General features: G+C 36.8%; 1 protein-coding gene across 1 annotated transcript in view; it reads left to right on the top strand.

Annotated features, from left to right (window-relative positions):
- The window catches only part of LOC124303564 (trissin receptor), a 74,999-nt gene that overhangs the window by 15,048 nt on the left and 39,068 nt on the right, over positions 1–20,883 (top strand). Inside the window, exon 2 of the mRNA XM_046760911.1 lies at positions 14,003–14,216. Within this exon, the coding sequence (XP_046616867.1) occupies positions 14,027–14,216 (190 nt within the window). The 5' untranslated portion in view covers positions 14,003–14,026. The remainder of the gene's footprint in view (positions 1–14,002; positions 14,217–20,883) is intronic.

Below are 20,883 nucleotides of genomic sequence, written 5' to 3'. Positions count from 1 at the left end.
GTTTTACGACGGTGTTAATAACCTCTCTGCAGAGCCGACAGAGTTTTCGGTTTTAACGAGCGTAATTAGCGGGCAATTTCTTGTTTGGACGAAGATGCGACATGATTAGCCTGGTGTGGATGACGGTTAGCCCTGTGATTCACGGCTCCGCATCCTTCACAGCCATAGTCAACGATACCAGGGCCGATCTGTTGATGTCCTTGCCGAGATTACAGCCGAGGGTGCCGCTGTAGGACGAAAGTTTCGGGATAACTTTTTAAGAGTGGAAAAACTTGCAGGGGTGATAAAATTAGCCACGATTGTAAATCCGTTGGGGAAAATGAGATGTGCGAGCTAAGTACCAGAGCGACCAAGTTTTTAAGCGTCGATTTTTATATTGTTCAACAACTGGCGACTGAGAATCCAGTGGGGAGGATTTTCACCTCACGAATCCGAACCGAATCGTACGTTTTATTATATTTTTTTTTTTTTATTTCCATCAACAATTCCTAATAATTCTCTTTTTTCTTGAGAAGGGGAAAAGTTATCGCAGACTTTAGTCACTCCGTAAATGAAATGTTCGGATTTTACTGCAGATCTCAAAGTTTTCCAACTACGATCAAATCCATCTCTGGATGTCTGAGTAGTTTCTTGTCCGTCGATATCTCGAAAGCCAATAAACGAATTTTTGTAATATCGGTCTTAATCAGTGTGGTTTTTTTCAACTCGGAGCTGATTAGATATCGAGCGAAATCGGCCGAGTTGTTTCCGAGTTATTTGCAAATGCGTACATTTTTTTTTCTACGACTATAAATCGAAACTGTATCGATCAATTTTGAGCACAATCAGTCTCCGAGTTATTATTTTATGTTTTTCTTTCTCTGCCGAAATAACAAAACCTTTTATCGAAAATTTTTATTCACGCAGAAGAAAAACACATTATAGGAACGATTTTTATTATGCATTTTACTACGACTTGTGCGAGTTTGCCGATAAATTTGTTTGAGCTTTGCAAGCCTAACTTTTTCTTTTAACAACAATAAATCACGAGAAAGCTCTTTGCTCGTGAATTAACCGGGACTATTAGAGTTTCGTTTCTGAATCCAGAAGCTGAAAGAGATTCTGAGAGTTAACGATCGGAAAAAAAGAAGCTCTCGAGAGCCAGTCGCATCGATTTTTCTCTCCAACGATACGTAAATCGTAAACACGAACAAGTAATCTTGGCGTAGGGTGAATTTTCAAGTATTTGCGGAATGCGGTTGATGGAAAAATAATTATTCGGCCGATAAAGCCGTCTGGCGTGAATCGATTGTGGTGTTCGATAATTTAATATTCGCAATGCAAAAAATACTTTCACATGTCTATGATATCTGCATTAAAGAGGGAAACTTCATCGACAGACCCGAAAACCTTGGAATTGGATTTGTGACCTGTCCAATTTACCACGTGGAAAATCAAGCCTGGTCAAAGCCTCGACGAATGTGATTGACGGATAACCGAGGGACATTAAAATTATGTGAATGATAATTATTCCGGCTGGCTTTGGTCAGAGAAATCGAAATCGCTCTTACAAAATTTATATATCAACAAAAGAAAGGCTTTCGATGTTATTTTTTAGTGCCCGAATGAGAGACATGAGCGAATGAAAATGATTGTTACCCAGGTGAACCGGAGGTCTGATACTCTCCTTGCGAATGAAAAAAAATTATTTTAGGTAACAAGAGCATGTTTTGCGCGTTTAAAAAAAAATCCAGATTGTATTTTAGAACTGGAGAAACAATTTAAAAAATCAGTAACAAAATCCCAGACGCGGTATGTATTGTAATAAATTTTCAACAGGTATGAAAATAGAGAAAACGATAAAAAAAAATAGAAAAAGGGTCCGACTCTGAATCTTGCGTGAAATTGTTTAATTCCGGAAACCACAAGTTTTTTGTTTTCTGTTTTTTTTTTTTTTTTCTTTTTTCTTGTTCTTTAAAAATCAATTTGGATGTTTTTGAGATGGGTTTAATAAATCACAGGGTAAAGGCGAGTGATGAAAAAAATGAAGACATTTTTCGAAAGCTTTTCAGGAATCGTACTAAGGTAGGAAAAATCCTTGATGATACTAAAAAATTTCATATTCAACCGTTTACTGAGTTGGCATGGAATGCCCCATATATATATATATGTGTGTGGTTGACCATGATATTTTTTAATTTCACCAAGAATTTTCCCTACGTTATCACGTCCCCTGAATATTATGTACAAATGTATTACGTGACAGCGACGCGGTGGAAAAAATATGAGGGAAGGTAATTCGATGTCTCATTTCGCCGTGATGATTGATATGTCATTTTGAAGCGTGAACCGGGATAAAGCGGAACACACGCAAATGTCGCGTTAAGTCGTCAATCGACTTTCCGGGTTTCAAACTGGGATGAGCGTAATCTTTGTCGAATACGTTCTGAACGAGATGGCTTTTCTCATTTGCGCGAAACTCCGATGACGGATCAACTCGGGGAATGAGAAAAGCAAAGGTCATCCGATATCAGGCTCTTCCTTTTTCTTCGATGGATTTTACTGAGACTGGTCGAACACTGGTTTTTTCATCGAGTAGAATTCGCAAACATCGCTTTTAGGGATATTAGAATATGTTCGGAGAACTCAAGATCCCCGGAATATTTTTACAGATTTATTACGATCACATTTTCATATTTCCGATGTAAAAGTGGCAGGGTATACTTCAAAATATCCGCTTTTAGAGACTGAAAAATAAATAGAAGGAATTAGTTTTTTAGGATTTTTTCATACGTGCAAGACTACAAATTTCGATATAAACGTGTTATAACGGAAGTAGGACCTGAGGATTCACATGAAGATGGATTTCACATCTTAGAGGATCAAAATTTTTTACACGAAAAATACTGTAACTAGTATCTTTTTCTATGGCAGGAAGTCGTGAAAATTCCAAGACAATGATTCAATTCGCAAAGGTGATAAAATTTATCAACGTGCTCGTCGTAAAATTGGAAAATTTTCGTATCCCGGTAGACAACCGAAGTATACTCAGATCGAAGCTTGAGCCCTTGTAATATTTAAAACATCGTCAATTCCATTACACAGGTCTGCAGTAAAAAAACTGCACAAGTTTTTTTTTTTTTTACACTGTTTCTAAAAAATACTCAAAAAGTTCCATCACATCAGGTTTTTTCTTGTATTCGTGTTTGTAGTTTTATTCAGAGTGAAACTCACGTTTGACTCGAAACCTGGTATCGTATTCCCGATTATAAAAATCCTACGCAAAAGTGATTTCTTACTTTTATTTAACATGTATTAAAGTCAGAATCGAGAATAAATACAAACAGGGAACCAGAAAATGGAAAGTGGAAGCTTGTTCGGAGAAGAATCAAATGGAAGAAGAAAAAGTTTTACAGGCAAAATGAATTAACAGAGAATGAAAAGGAATTACGTTTCATAAAATCATAGTTTTTTCATTATTGCTATGGCTTTTTTTTTGTGCAAACACCTTGTATTTTGCAAGAACACTGCACGTGATGGAGGGAAATGGAAGTAATTTTTGGATTCGGGACACTCGAAAGCACGATAATTACCAAAAAAAAATCCGACGCTTATTCGTCCGGTGAGGCAGAGATTCGTCTCGATATATATATACCCGGTGTTCATATCGGAGCATAGCATCATCTCGAAATTAGGAGACTCGGCAGGCAGCAGCGGCGGCTTGTCAAGATTGGATGAAAATTGACTCAGAGAATAAGACGAACGATCTTGGCCGGCTATTCCGACGGTCAGAGAAGCCCTTCGCTCAATCCTTCCACCCCTTAAGACGCGAGCCTAACAATCGGTCAAAGCCCGGGATGCATCTGCGTTAATCAACGTCGTTTAAGCTCGCGTTTTCTTCCCTGCAGTCAAGGGCGCAAGCTTCAAGCGCTGGATTAGCGTTTGAAAACTGAGGTATTACGCGTTATAAACCGCCGATAAAAACTCGCTCCGTTTAATCAAGTCTCGCTTAATTAAATTCTTATTTTATGCAAAAAGTTGTGGTTTAAATTTTCTTCAACTTCTTAAGTCGCGTTGAGTATAACTTTGTCACAGGCACACATGAATTTCCCTTGGAATAAATACATAAAAAATACAATATACGATGTACAATATTGCCGGGATGTTACGTTATAAACTATGAAATGCTAAAATTTCTGCGGCCGAGAAATCGCAGCTGCTTGCATTGCGACGTGTGTGAGGGAAGACTTTTTTACTACCTTGTGGACGTGGAGAAATTTCATGTTCAACTGAAATTTATAACTCGTACAGTCTGGCAGCGGAAAACTCGACTCTTTGAAGCTGCTGGGAAAAAGTTTTAACATCTTTCAAGTGTACAGAAAGATGAGATAAGTCCGACTGCGAGAGATTGATCAAGTTGATGTGGATGAAAACCACTTTCTTCCGCAATGTAGAGAATGAGAAAAGGATCAAAAGATCGATAAATTTTTTAATACATGTCGTATTCTGCTTTTTTTAATAATGGAATAGTAGATTATGTACCAAGGGAATAAAGTTGACTTTTATCCTTGTGTTACATAAAGCACTTTATTTCCCGCTCAACGGTGGCCGCAATATTTATTTGAAAATTGGGACTTTTAAGCCGGGCTCGTATTTCCCGCAAATGCGTTTTAGGCTAAATCTGCCACTTTCGTCCCGCTTTTGAGGTGAAAAAAGTTAACTTTACGGTTGAGTCGGGAATAAAAACAGTAACTTTCGACCTCTTTCAATAAGTCCTAGTTTATTTTGTTCGTTAATGGATTATCTCGAAGTTTTCTGAACACAAATACTCATTCATCGCTTTCAATTATTAAAATCAATACAGGCTTCGGATTATAAATCCAAGATGGTTTATTCAAAAACGCATATTTGTATTGTCACTTTCTTTTATGAAAAAAACATTTTCACACAAGCTGTTATTCATTGAACCCGAGCGATCTCAAATTGTGGATTTCAATAAAAATTCATAGTTTTTAATTATTTTCTAAACCAAGGAAATGATTTCCCAATGAATTCTAGAAGCTGTTCCTAAGTGTATTCGTTATCTGTTGTTTTTGTCTTTTTTTTTTTTGTTCACCCTACCAATTCGATACCGATTCCTCTTTGAGTGTAGCTTACAAACTCGATTCTCGTTATTTAATAATTCGGCAAATTTTCATTTCTCTTCAGCAAACATTGATGAGGAAATAATTTCAGTTGATCGTGGTAAGTATAGCCTGTGACGTGTTCTTCATGCATGGTAGTCACCGCGTAACCTTTAACCTTGTTTTTTCCATCGAGTTGGACATTTTTTCAATATAATACACACGCATATTCTCGGAGCACCGCGTTGTTCTTGACGTTTCATTTGAAGCAACCGTAAGAGCAATAGTACCTCCTTATGGGTATATAAACCGTATGCTCCTAAACTTACTTCGAATGGAACGAAAGAGGAGAAGGGTAAGCAATATCGAAGCTGAGGAGACGGGGTTGACGTTACGTGACTCCATTTGGCCTAAAAGAGAATTGAAATATTCAACGTTATTGCCGCTGAAACGAGGGCGAGTTTCGCTCGGAGTGAAAAATTTTACTTTTCTTTTTGTTCTGCTTGTTTCACTCTCGTCCTCCTCTTCTTTGCGCGTTTCGTAATAAGCGACGATCTATTGAATGAAGGTAAAAAAAAAAAACAACACAAGAAAATTGTTTAAAACAAAATACACCGGGTTCGATTGTGCGATCTGTTTCTGTCATTAATTAAGCGACATCACGAAGCGTTTCGGAAATATTATAGTACAGTGGCAAGATTGTTTTAAACGAAGATACGTGAACTGAAAAGTTTTACGACATTCCGCAACGAGTCGGAACTCGTTTGAAATCGACAGTCGAAGCTTTGTAAGCTACTTCTTTTCTCCTTTCTCGAGGGTAAATCTACAATTTTCTACCTATTGATAAGTTAAGCCTTTCAAAGGTCTCGAGGGCGTCGTAAAGGAAGAAGGTAATAGAATTACGTCTTGAACAGATAAAACCGTTCCTGGAAAAAAAATTGGTTTCCATGCAAGCATCTGAAGGAGAGGGAAAAAAAAATTGCCGTCCCGAAGCGTCCAGGATTTTCTAACTTTTCGTAAATGTTTGAATAATAAAATTCTATCACCTTGTTTTTTTTTTCATCTTTTACATTAATTATATTTACTTGTACACTTCTTTATAGCTTCGTATTATTCGATATTCTTAATTAGCAATTCACTTCGGAATGCAGCTACATCTCCGGTAATTAAAATTTACATTAAAAATTAAAACGCTAAGTAGAGTTCTGCCGGTATATCTCCTTGGACATGAATTTTTGTATAACGGATTCAGCTGAAAGACTGAAGCCAGCAATCTTTTCACATTTTCGTCACTCTAACGTTGACTTTGTGAAAAATGTTAAGCACGAAACCCTTTGAAATGTTGTTGCGAATTCTGCAGCGCTGCAATTTTATTACGAAGAATTCTAAAGTCACGCTCTTTCCAATTATAATACGTTGAATAGACTCGAATATACTAAATGGATTGAAAGCAAAGAAAAAAAAATGCAAAAGGCCAATTTGGAGGTCACAAATGCTCGCTTTCTACGAGGTTGAAGTTGGTAAAATTGGTAAAGACAAAATCAACTGGTTTCTTGATTTCAGAATGATTTTTCAAGTAACTAAAATTTCGAAATATGAAACATTCGAAAATGGCGAAATTGCGGTTTTTCCTCAGCCTGAATAGTTACGACAAAGTTACTAACTTTAATATTCTTTATCTCTGCTACTTCTCGGACGGATTGAAGGGTAAATCTATCCGCGGATCGTCAGGCAAACAACGTCGTGAGTGGTTTCGAGATTTGCCAACCTTCTGGAAAATAAAATAGAAAAATATACATCGTATACTTATGCAAAGAGGGGGGTGAAGTTTAAATATGTGTCGAGTTTGTTTGCTGAGAGGGAATTTCACCGCGGTGGAAAAACTATGCGGATGTTGAAAATTTACTTTCCGTGTTACGCGCGTTATTCGTCTGAAAAGTAACGACGACTTGATTGAAGCCGGTATTTTATTTTACTTTTTTTTATTCCTTCTCTTCAAAGTCCTTCTTTCGCGTATTCCTAAAATGCCGACATAACGGTTGGAAAATTGACTCTTGAAAACTTTACGGTTTGTTATACGATTCGTTTCTTCATACCGGATTACGTAATTCACTTTATTCTACTTTCTTTCGATTCTCCCCCCTACGTACTTTTTGTATATACATATGTATATAAGAAATGAAATACCGCAGGGGGATAATATTGATTCTATATTCGCATTTGAATGCGCTGCTCCGTTTATTCGAAGATCGTGTACCGACTCTTCAACTCTCTTACGCATCTCTCGCGGAATGATAATTTCCTTTCAACAATTCCAATCGCGATACGATATCACTGCACACACATGCGAATATTTCCCTGAGGAATGCCTGATTTTGTTGGAAGAACGTAAATTCGCGTCGATTTATCGATGTATCGGGTAATTTTTCATCCGAATAACGCGAGGTGGGAATTCGAGCGTAGAAAAAAGGCTCCGGAGGATCCCCGGTGACGTTTTAACCTCCCGATTTTCTACTTTCAGAGAGAAAAGGAAGTTATTTTCATCGCCAAGAAAATGAACGGTATAATTTTCACTAGATCTCGATGTTTCAAGACCTACCGAATCAAAAAACATTTGGATTTTTATGATAATTTATACTCGAAGGTTTCTTGCGTGGCTGATCACGAATCCGACGTCAGATTTCCGAAATCGAAAACGGCGAATCCAGTATAGTGGGAAGAAAATCTAAAAATATCCAGATTTTGGTAGAAATTAGTTGGGGGAGCTTTCTTGGGTCACTGATAATGAATCCAAGGTCATACTTTCAAAATTTGTAATGGTGAATCCATTAGTGGTTTAAGATTTTAAAAAACAAAAAAAAAATCGTCATATTTAAAACTGGAATAGTGTGACGTAGTAACATTTAAATACGATTTTTCCCCCCTTTCTTTTCTTTTTTTCCTCCATACGGATAAAATAATTTGCGAAATACCGTTGAGACGAAATCGAATTGAATCATCGACAGAAAATATTTAGCTAATAGAACTTTACGTGCCGAAGGATTTTCGATTCACGTTTCATGAAGGAGACGGTGTTTTTTATTTTCCAATTCGTTCTTATTGAACGTATTTTCTTTGTTTTATTTTCTCTTACTTTCGCTCAACAAATCCACACCTTGTTTCCTTTTTCATCGCGTTCGCGTACATCGCGTCAATCCTCGAGAAACGAATCAGCGATTTTCCTTTCCCCTTCAACTCTGCATATCAAAATCCTCTGGCCTCATCTGGGAATACAGACAATGCTTTTTTATCGTAAAGAAAAATGTTTCTCTAACCGAAAAAAATGGAGAATTCCCTCCACCAGTCTGTTTGATTCAATGTATAATACATATTCGTTTAAAAATAAAGTTTGAGATGAGTGACTTTGTATAAAAACTTTCTACGCAAAGTAAGTGTTCTTTTTTATTTTAATCTGAGTATTCGACGCAACGTCTTTCTCGGCCTTCCACGAGTAAATTATTATCATACGAACGCTCCGCTCTTTGTCGACTGCAAACTGCGCAATAATGAAACAATCGTGTCTAACGTCGCTAATTTCTCGAGGAAATTGTTTCGACGAGAGAAGATCACTGCTCTTGATCTGCTGTATATCTGCAAGGCCATGCTATTACCGACAAGCCTCGGGTATGAATGAAAATTGTATCCAAGCCGTGCGAAATATTAACCAAATTTTCCGTAAAAAACATCGGAAAACCTGAGAATGTTGAGACGAAAGTTTGAAAATCATTGTGTTAACGAAACAATTAATTATTGTAATTTCACCACGCTAAGAAGATATCGGAATTTTTTAAATTCTATGAAAAATCAAGTTTCAAAAGGTTTTTTAACTTCGGAGTTGAGCTTTCCCTCTTTTTTTTTGGTACTTTTCGTTCAAGTTTCACGCTGCTTTAGTTAAAATGAAACTGATTGTACTTTTTTTTTGTTCTGAAGGAAAAAGAAGTTTCCGCAGAATGCGGAAAATCTTATATTATTGAATTAAAAAAATTCCAAGTCTTTTCGACAGAACTTTGAATAGAGATAGTAGCCTGAGATATTGGCTAAAATTTTTTCCTCATTAATTTCGAGGCATTTCTTCCAATAGGTATAAAAAATTTGTTAATCGCCGTATCAAGAACTCGCACCTAAGTATGAATGCGTACAACAATAAGACAGTTTTTACCCGAAATTGTGAAAATATATCATTCATTCTTTATCAAACGAATGACCGCGACGCCTCGAGGAAAATGATATCTTCTTGTTTATCTTTTTTTTTCCCTTACTTTTCTTTTCTTCTCCTCTCTTCTCTTTGAATACAAAAAATCGAATCAGACGTCAGGGATGGCATGATAAAAGATGTAGGGACAAACGTCTGAGGTAATAACAGAAAGAAATGTATACATGTATACATATATATATATAAATATATATATATATATATATATATATATATATATGAATATAGGGATGATAAAACCGAGATAAAAAGTAACGGAAAGAAAAAAGGACTAACTCAACGTTTTACCAGCTCTTCGAAGCAGACAAATCTGTATGCCGGTGGTGCAGCTATCGAGGCAGAAGGCGACAGAATAAAAAGTGCGAAGCAATGGGTTAAGCAGCCCGAGGGCGATATGCTCGGCGTTTAACGGAGTCCAGTGTTGCCAACTTGCTGATTTCGTAGAGATTTATTTCGAGGAATAGCAAAAACTGGTGATTTTGACGTGCGATTTGGTGAATTCCCCTAGGAGTGGGGAAATAATTGCGAATAATAGTTTTATGCGGAGATTAGTCTTTGGACTTTTAAGGGACCGTGCTAGTGTAACAGATCGAAAAGTAGCTGATTTTCGACATTTTTTTTTCGATGGTTAAAATACGCTAATCGGTCTCTTTGTTTTTTGTGTCAAATTGAACCACTCGTGAAAAAGAGAACGTTTTTTTTACGATTTTCTCGTAACGCGGTTTTTCAAAATGGTGAACACTCTCAAAGGAAGAATTTTCCAGGTAGCCGTCTCAAATTTGGACACAGCATTCTTCACCACATTCTTTATTTTGCTATGGAAGCTTTTTTCTTTTAAATCTTCATGTTTTTTTTTTTTATAGAGAAAAACTGTCAAAAAATAGGCTCAATTTGATATTTTTTGTTCAAATCATCGCCATTTTGTGAATTTGGACGAAAAAAAATACTCCATAGCAAGATAGCACTTACATACTGATGAAGCTTTTTGTTTGTTTGTTGTTGTGAAAATTGTAAAGAAAATCAAAATGAACTCTTAAAAGTTTATTTTCTGTTCGTCATGAATGCTTTGATGTAACAAAAAAAAAGAAATTAGAATGATCAGCGTAATTTAACCTTGGAAAAAAAAATCTCGAATATCAGATACTTTTCGAACCTAACCTCCCTTCCCGTAATTCAAGTTTCAAGAAGTTTGCAAAAATCTGGTTCTAATGAAGTAGCTAGGCAAATAAAAGGGACAGACAATGTTTACAGCTGTTGATTAAAAAAAAAAAACCCCAAGCAATATAGGCATAGAATAAAGAGGAGTGAGATTGACTTCACCAGAATCCAAGGTCCTGTGCTTTTGAGGTAATATTTTAGACTGATATTTATTCCAGTGATTAAATGACACATAGATTAGCACTAAACAAAATCAAAGATTGCGAGTAATGGATTCATCATGAAATCGTTGATCAAATGATGGTTGGGAACTAGGAAGAATCTAGTGACTTTTAGTAGGATCCGTGAAACTCTCTAGTGAGACAATGACGATCTCTGTTGGCAACACTGTATCGACTTCTGCAGGTTGATCAGGCACATTCAGTATTCTGGCCGACTTCATGGCTTCCCTTATCGCCTCAATGGATTGCCACGAAAAAAGAAACTGCTAGGATATGCCCTGGAGGATTCGTTGAGGGAGGAGGTTGATCTCCCATGTTATCGCCGGATTGATGATCGCACGAAATTTCATAGTTATTTCGACAAAATTGAAAACATCTCACCGAGCTGCTAGTCGACGTGTTTGTTTTACAGTTAAATAATCCTAGATTTATGAAATTTGGTGAAGCCACGTTTAGGGATGCTATTTTTGTCAATAGGTTGTCAAAACTCTGGCGCCTTGAAATTGGATGAATTTTTTTTTTCAGATCATTTACATTACGCAGTATCCCAATTTTTTCGTATCGCCAGATTTTCGTAATCTCTTAATCTCTATCTTTTATGGGCCTGAATGATATAAATCGCGTGCCTAAAGGTAAAAGGGCATATCCCTACATGTTAGTAGGGATTTATGCTGAAAGGGCGTACAAAAAAATTTTTTTTTGCCAATCGGTTCAAAATCGTCTGAAACGCAAAGATCTGTAAAAAAAATTTTTTTGGCATCCTAATGCTAAAAGGGCGTATCTCAAGACATACGCCCTTTCACCTTTTAGAAAAATAATACTTAAAAGTAAAAGGGCGCATAAAGAAAAATTCTCATTTTGATACTAAATGTTGAAAAATAGTTTCACGAAACATGCACTAAAAAAAAATTTTTTTTATACCTAAGAAATTTTTCCTTATGGATAAAAAAATGATAAAAATAATAAAAAAATGATTCTTGGGATTAGAATATGGAAGTTTTTTAACTATAAGAATATAGTTTTCTGACTGTCAAAAAACTAGCCTTATAATAAAACGTGGTATTCTAAGGTTAAGAAAACCAATTTTTTTAAATCAAGAAAACTCGCGTAAAAAATTTAGTATTCTAGGTAGAAGTAATTTTTTTTTCAGTGTGTTAGACTGTAATATTTAACAGTTTAATACATAAAGTTTTTTTTATAGGCAACGGAAAAAGTAATTAACAAAAAACAGATTACTTAAAAATCAAGTAATCAATAAAACAATGTTAGATGATATTCAAATATTTTGAAATTTCCCGCCTAGGCGCCATATTGAATACTGCTACTGGTGCTGCTCCGAACAGCTGTTACGTCTTGATCCCGAGTCCAGTTGCAATATTTTTCAAAACATGTCAAATAATTTGTGTTAAATCGATTTATCAACTATTGCAATAATTAAATTTTGTCTTCATTATTTATATATTTATTAGCAACAAAATAATAATTATCATTTATTTTTATAGTATAATTGTATAAAATTAGTGACATTATTCGAAATTTGTGGCGTTATTTAAAAGTTAATGAAATTGTTTCAAATCAGTGACATTATTGGTGGTGTAAATAAATAATAATGAATAAGTCTAGTACCGAAACAATTAAAAAAAAATATTTTAACGATATTTCATCTAGTGACGATGAAAAAAATTATACGCCCTTTTACCTTTAGATTGCCAAAATTTCGAATTCTTAAAGGTGAAAGGGCGTATAATTAAAGACATACGCCCTTTCACCTTTGGAATTTTTTTTTTTGATTTTAAGCTTAGAATATATCAACCACTTGATTGGCAATAAAAAAAAAAATTATACGCCCTTTTACTTTTGCAAAGGTAAAAGGGCACATAGATTGGGATGCGCCCTTTTACCTTTAGTCACGCGAAATATTTGAGGTATTTAAACATATAGCCTGTACATACGCTGAGATCCTTAAGGGTTATATATCATGTAAAGTATGCAGCCCGGTCGTAAGATTATCACCCAGATTTGAAAACGAAAGAAATTGAAAACTGCGAATTTTTATCGAAATAGTTGAGCATTTGTCGAATTCTCATATTCGTAAGCTACAATTTTTTCTAATCGCACAGTAATTAATAACAAAACCCTTAAGAAGATATCGACTTTTCATTTCAAATCGCTTAAAAATCGTTAAGAGTCTGACAAGTTAGTTCGATTTCACTCTACGACGGCTCATTTCGTTCAACACTCTTATAATTTTCTTCAAATTCATTCAAGAGCGCTTTTTTTTATCGCCTAGGCATCGCTGAATATTCCATTCTGCAACATTGCACCGGCATAGGTCATGGTAAAAAAATTATAATATCCAGTCGATTAAAGAAAGAAAATGAAAGAAAAAGACGAAGAAAAAGAAACATGATCGTTCGCCGTTTCTGTCGTATCAGCGATAGCTGATTTCTACCATAGCGAGGTTTCAGAAAATAAGCACGAGTCAAGGCAGAGACGTTCCAAGCCAAATTTCCCAGTCCAAAACAGGCGAGATGGAGAAGAGTGGGAACAAATGGACCGCGTATTTATTCACGAATTGCGGTTCGCCGTGCCGCCGGAAACGCGAAGTGGTCCGAGGTCTGTAAGGGGACCTGATTTGAGGATAAAAAAGATTCTTAGCCCCCGTAATTTTCTTCTTACAAAAATTGGCATGGAAATTGAAGCAATTCAGTGCAATTTTTTTTTTTTTTTTTTTGTTTGATTAACCTGGATCCTCTGCGTTCGAAATTTAAATCTCAAATAGTTCTTTCTCATAATATCTTCTTGTTGTTAGGTGAATCTGAAACGTACGATTTTTGACACTAGACATTTATGTTGGCAACACGGAGAAACCTACAGCGCCACAGTCGGCCGAGCGCGAAACAAACTCAATCTGAATAAACATAACGTGACCCATGATCGTTGAATCTAACCTTAGAATTCCACAAGGATAATTACTCGTTAGATTGACACGTATTCTAAGGTTAGATTCAACGATCATGGGTCATGTTATGTTTATTGAGATTGAGTTTGTTTCGCACTCGGCCGACTGTGGCGCTGTAGGTTTCTCCGTGTTGCCAACATAATTGTCTAAGGTAAAGAATTAGCCGTATCTGATTCATTATCCCCAAGTGTACCTATGATTGGATTTCAAGTACAAAATACAACTAAAATCCGGTTCTTCTACGGAACTCGCTGCAGTTCATATTCAGAACCTCCGTCACCCAATCATACTTGTCATATTGTTTCAGAGAGTGTTGTTCCGGGCGTGAAAAATGGCGCTGGGATTGTACGCCGGTTACCGGAATCACTCGATGGCGAGCGATCCTGGACCGGAAATGAAATTTGACAACCGTTCGTTTGCCTGGAACGAATCCCTCAGCGAGGAATACATCTTTGACAGAACGGACGTCAGAGTAATCTTCATCACTCTTTACTCCATAGTATTCGCCTGCTGTTTTTTCGGTAAGCATGGCTACAAGGTACGTGTACCAGTTATTGGCACGATTAGACCCAATTATTGAACATTTTATTCTCCAAACTTGCAGTAAATTGTGAATTTGTCGATGAATAAAACCAATTGCTGCAGAGGGTTGGATGCTAAGAATTTATTTTTTGGTAATCTTGGAAGTAAAGATCAAACAGATACAACCAAAAACGGTCGATAATTGGGACAGAGTTGATAATTGGGACACTCACGTGAATCTAAAATTTCTTGCTCTTTTTTTCATGTCAATGTCGCTAGGCTTTTCACTCTGCCGAAAGGTTGTCAAGGTAATTTTAATCAACCGAATCACCAGCGGCAATTTTCAGACCATCAAAGGCTTGCGATATGACGCCATTATTCGAGAAACACGAATGAGAATCTGTCAATGTTTCGAAAATTCTTCGAAATCGTTAATTTTCCTCGCGGCGACTCGTGACTCGTTACTTGGAACGTTACAAGAACGAGACAATTCAGCGTCTCCTGCAATGGAAACTTGCTTTCCGGCAGAGTCGTACATACCTTCAGCTTCAGAGGAGACGATGAAAGAAACAAAACATTTTTTGTACGAACCCTATACTCGGGGTTAATTTTCGTTTCTTCTTCTGTCTCGTCAGAGGGATTAAGCGTGTTCAACCCCCGGCGATCAAAGCTTAAAATTCTGCTTCCAGCAAAGGGGGAAAGGGCGAAAAGCAAGAACGAACAATGCTTGTCTGGAGCCGTTTCACCTGAGGATGATGCATCCTTTGGGATGTAAAATAGAAAAAGGACGGGGGAAAAATGAACCGTCGCTTTTCGATCTGATTGTGAAGCAGACTTCGCGGTGTGCGTATAACGTGGTCCTGCTACATCACGAAAGGCACAAATATAATATTAACCCTCGAAGTAAAGCGGAAGCACCCATCCAGTCTTACGACCTTACCACCCGCCCTGCGATAAGCTGATGGCTTTCCTTACATCGAGCTTAAAGATGTATCAGGCTTAGTACAGTCCCGTAAAAACAATGTCCAAGTTAAGGCATCTACACGAATAAGTATAAAGTGAACAAGTGCGACCGAAGCTGATCAGGTTGAATGATGTTGAAACAGTGTCCTAGAAATACAATGAAACAAGGGGAAAGGACAGTGGATTTACGTTGAATGAGATCCGTATTAGTAAAGTATTTTTTCAGTGGATCCTAAAACCAGTGATATTAGACTGTTATTCCAGGTAATCACTCAAATTCCAATCAATTCTTCGGTGTGGTTGTGAAATTTTTCCACTCCGGTTTTACCAAAATTACACTTCGAAAATTCACTCTGGTATCACCGAAATATCACTAATAAGTTGTTTCTTTTTTTAAATTAAATGTTTCTTCATTATTTAATTTTAGTAGATTTCGAGTGTGATTTTAGTTACAGGTAGGAATTTGGAATTCAGTATAATTTCATCGGAGTAAGACATCTTTTCGATTTCAGTGTTATTTCTAGTGGTGGAGACGAGAATTTTTATTTCAGTGTTTTTTCGGTGGAACTTGGGTGCTTTAATGCAATTGCAATGAAAATATATTGGAAAAAATTATAAACCGTACCGTGAAATTTAATTGAAATTTCGGTTCAATTTCAGTTTCACGGAATCCGCCAGGGATTTTTGAAACTTCAAATTTGTTCAACTTTTTGATAGCAAAAAAATTTTTTTTAAAATCAATACAGGTTTCATACGTAATAGGTAAATTAATGCTTTATTTCAAACTATAAAACTTAACAGATCTGCTCCAGTCTTCGCTTATCGACGCTTTTGTTATCGGACTGTACACCAGATCCATCCAAAAATTCAGCTGCGTATCAACCGTCCGTCGATCTCATTTTTCATAGAGATTTTCAGATTTTACTACGCGTATACTTGAGGGTGAAATTAGGTGGTTCAACTTTTGACACGGTCCCATTTTTTTTTTTTTGGGTCGTCTATGTGTTCCAAATTTTTGATACCGGTATATACAATATAGGTACGTATTATCGCATCGACCTGTAAATTCGAGCAAAGTTGTAAATACTTGTACTTATTTATAGATACACAAAAAAAAAAATGAACAGCTTAAAAGCTCGTCTTCGACGGATATTTACTCCGTCGTATACCAGGTATGTCTACAACTTTTACCCAACTGCACGCGACATATATTTTTCTTTGGTGATAAAACCGACGAAGTGGTTATAACAAAACCGCAATCAAAATGTCCGAACCGACTACCGAACATGTAATATACAAGTTCTTCGCTGCCTGGTTTTTCTTCTATTTTTTCCTTACTTACAATACTTAGTTTATACGTCTTTTACGAGTTTCTTTCAGTCTTTACTTCTCGACGAAGAAGTTTTCTCCATCCAATTTCCAATGTCTTGCAAAAATTAAAAGTCTACGCGCAGATCGACGGGCGGTCATGCGAGTCAGAAACATTTCACAACCTCGAGGTCTGTCCCGTTGTTTATGCAAAAAGACGAGTAGAAAAAGAGAAGCAATGACACAGCGAGAAGCTGAGCGAATAATCGACGAAGTTTTAACCGCACGTCCTGCGCACTGTAAACTTATGGAGCTTTGATTCTGACCGGTAAAATCGAGAAAAAGATCGGGAATAAAATATTTGTCGATCACAGTTCCGTCAAGCTGCGATAAAGTGAATTCTGTCGTTTTTTGAAATTCAACGGAATGTCGGAGAAATTCCGTTTTATTGGTAATTCTGGAGCGGTAGTTCCGCAGGAAAATAGAAACGCAGCATCTGCTCGCCCGGGGCTTTTCAAAGCTATTAAGCCGAGCTTCAGGTTCTCCGACAACCCGAGTCTCTCATGGTGTGGAACATAATCGATTGGTATGCGGTGGGAGCGGGATAAGCGAGATTAAATTCATAGCGTCGGTATTGACTCGAATCTCTGGTGGGTATATTATTGTGTTCTCGGGGTACAGCGAGGGATAAAATAAACCCGAATCCTCCTGACATATATCGCTATTATTGCGGATTCGTGGGGTGGAAATAGATTAGTCGGGACGCGCCGAGTGTGCAAAAATTTGGGGGATGAAGGCGAAGAACCTTCGCTTCTGTATCCTGGCGAATTTAAATACCATCACAGAAACGAAGGAGGCACAATATCGGAGGATCGCGATGTCGGCCGATGGACGCGATTCTTTTATTTGTATTTTTCTTCAATCTCATCCCTAAGACACGGAAAATATCACACAGTGGCGAAGACCGCTAAGCTAAAAATAATCGATGAATCGATTATTTCGTGTTTTTTTGAAACGGTAAGATGAAACCAAAATTTCGTAAATTTCGGTATGCAGTCTTGATAGCGGAAATTTTTTTTACTGATTTGTAGTTCCATTTAAAATATATTTCACTTTCGGGGGAAAATATTAATTCATCTTTCGCTTATTATATCAAATATGTACTTAGACAATGATAATAAGTGATACTTTAATCACATTAACCTAAAATCGATCATTTTTGGTCATTCTTATGACGCAGAGTGAATTCCTAAGCAATGCATGATCGTCGTTTGTTAAAATTCAATGCGGATGCGTTACGAGCCGAGAGTAACTGTTTACCAGGGTAACCAACCACCGCAAATTTAGACGACAGTTCACCGCGATGTATATAACCTCAAAAATTAGTCTTTGAATACCGCGGAGATAACGACTTCTTGATTGACACGTCAACAAGTCATTATCCCCGTGGTATTCTAAGGTTAGATTCGACGGTCACGGGTTATGTTATGTTTATTGAGATTGAGTTACTTTCGCGCTCGGCCGACTGTGGCGCTGTAGGTTTCTCTGTGTTGCCAACGTAACTGTCTGGTGTAAAAAATTAGCCGTCTTAGATTCATTGTCCCCAAGTGTACGTACTATACCGACTGTGTACAGCGTCAAAATTTGTTTTTATTTCATAACGAGAAGTATATTTTTCAGTTATACCTAGTGAAAAATGAAAACTGTTAAGAAATGTATCCTAACCTCATAACGGAATACATCTCTCGACGTCAAATCGATTATAGCATGGCCACAAATGAAAACTTTTCGTTCCCCGTTTTCCGAAATAGGAATATATGGGTCATTCAGTGCCGACGCGACCAGCGTTTCATATAGTTTTTCTATTTCTCCAAATCGTTTCAGAGAATTCATGAAGTTTTTAGAGTCGTAAAATTTATCCTCTTATTTTATTTTTCTTCTCTAAATCCCGAAACCCTTGTCGTGGGACGGCGATTTTTTTTATTTCCTTTTTCAGTCCTTTTCTTGTATTTATTGAAACGGTTTTGAAGGGTTCGATCGACGTAAATGGACTTGAAAAATTGTTTTAGCGTTGTACATTTTTCGATTTTCAATACGAAATTCTTTGAGCTAATGTCGAAAAATAAGGAATTGAGAGAAAAACCGCAGAAATGATTTCTCAATATCCAACCAGCTCTAACGATAAGTTAAATCAATCCGTACTAACAACGGGCTGATTAGTCCCATTTAAACTAAATCAATCCATCCGTATCGTCGGATAAAGAATCGTAAATCTTTGTTCATAACTGACGAAAAATTTGTCCGATTTTGTTGAAAATTTAACGAGATTTGTATCGAGTCAGGAAGAACCGCTTCGATTGCGACAAAAATGAATTGAGGAATTTATTGAATTATTGTAGAGACAAATTGCCGAGCGAAAATTGATCCGATGATAAGACGTCGTTGGTCTGAAAATATTCGAAGGCTAGATGTATAGTACGAACTGAAATTTTCATTTTCGGGATGATTGCGCAGCTGATAAATCCACCTCCATTCTCTGAATACCGATAAGCGGGAATATAAAAGAGGACCGCTGACTGATTTCGAAAATTCTCCACGACTGGGTAAATCGCCGAGGGCAAAAACCCGCCCTCGGCGGATCACCGCCTGTATTTCTAAACTTGTTGGATCCGCCCCTAAAGTTGAACCGACCTGAATGCAGTAACGTCATGACCCAAGCCTCCCGGAGTCTCTCAGCTTTTTCCGTTGCCAAACGACCCAAGCTTTTCACCGGCTTTTACGCCCCGTTTTCGGCTGAGCAAAATCCGCATTAGCGCCTCATACAATATCGCAAGGGTGGACATATTCAATTTGGTTTGCGGACTTTGCGAGTAATATTTTCCATACCTAATATATGCATGCATTTTTATATGCATAACCCTTTCGTGCATACATTTTTTCTGACATGCGATTCACTTAAAATTCGGAAATCTGCGGGCTTTTGCGGTCGCTGATTACGAATTTGAACTCGAAATTCGAAAATTCAAAATGTGGATCCAATATGGCGGACAAACAAAAACAACGAGAGGAAAAGTTTTGAAAAAAATACTTTCAACGTTTTTGGTGTGTATTAAGTCTGGGTAAAAATTGGCATTCGGATTTTCATCGTAGATTAGCAGAAAAGGCAAAATACGAATTTTAACCATTTTTTTACAGGTGCTATTTTTTCAATGAATAAATAAATGAATTTCACGTGTTTTTAGACTTTCCTGAATCATGTGGAACCAAAAATTCGGCAGCTGTTACCATAAAAGTAGTTTAGTAAATAAAAAGCTGCAAAAAAGAAGAGTTTGGACGCTGATCGTCCTAGCGTGAATCAAAGGATTAATATAAATCCTGGTGCTGGTTTTACAATGAGAAGAACACTTTGATCGCCGCTTGCTCTTTACTGTGCAATGCGGGAAATTTATTGGAAGTCGGATGCAACGGAATTTTCGTAGCTTTACGTGTAATCAAGCAGCAGGAAGTTTTTATCCGTTTCATAAAATCCTTATCCAATAACATTCTGATAACAAACGTACGCCAGCAACGGCGAGATTTTCCGGAAGTAATAACATGCCGGAAATGATGAAAGATCTGGGCTTGCAAGCTTTGGGGATAATCTGGAATTAAGGGCGATCCTTTCAGGTATACAGATATCTGGAATGCCATTCGCCAAAGGCTCACTTATTAATTTCCCTCTAACTCAAGGCTGCTGGTGTGATAATGAATACAGAGGTACCAATTCATTAGGTATAATCAAACCGCACAGATTAGGGCATTTGGATATTCACACTTCGCACATTTAATTGCAAATACTAACGAGATCGTCTTTTGTTATGCCTGCGTATAGGCCGGAAATATGGATCGGGTAGTTTTTTATTTCATCTTTCTGTTCTTCGTTTTTTTTTTATTTGTTTTTATTCTTAACCTTTTTGTAGGAAAGAATGAATCTGGTGACACAGAAATATGATGCTTGTTATAGTGTTGTGAAAAATATTTGATTATTGGTTCGGTATTTTAAAACTGTTCTAACATTCTTTGTAAGTATGTAAGACTTTGTAACCAGTTGAAAAAAAAAAATGGAAGAATAAATGATGCAGTACAAAAACTGAATTTTTTTAATGATTTTTGAGGACTTGAAAAAAATGCAAGTCCATAAATATGCTTGAATTTTCGCTTGGAAAAAAAAATAAAAAAATCAGAGTTTTGTTGACCTTATTATCACTTTGAAAAAATGTATCCAAATGTAAAATTCTGCCGCCAAAACTTGGTCTCCGAAGTGATATCTCTCAAATTATACAATGAATTAGCTTCACGAGAATTGAAATTCTTGCCGAGCTGACTTTTTTTATAGGCACAAACTTGAACCGTTTT

This window comes from Neodiprion virginianus, chromosome 4, assembly GCF_021901495.1.
Source record: "Neodiprion virginianus isolate iyNeoVirg1 chromosome 4, iyNeoVirg1.1, whole genome shotgun sequence".
NCBI lineage: Eukaryota > Metazoa > Arthropoda > Insecta > Hymenoptera > Diprionidae > Neodiprion > Neodiprion virginianus.
This window is presented reverse-complemented; position numbering and strand designations above follow the sequence as displayed.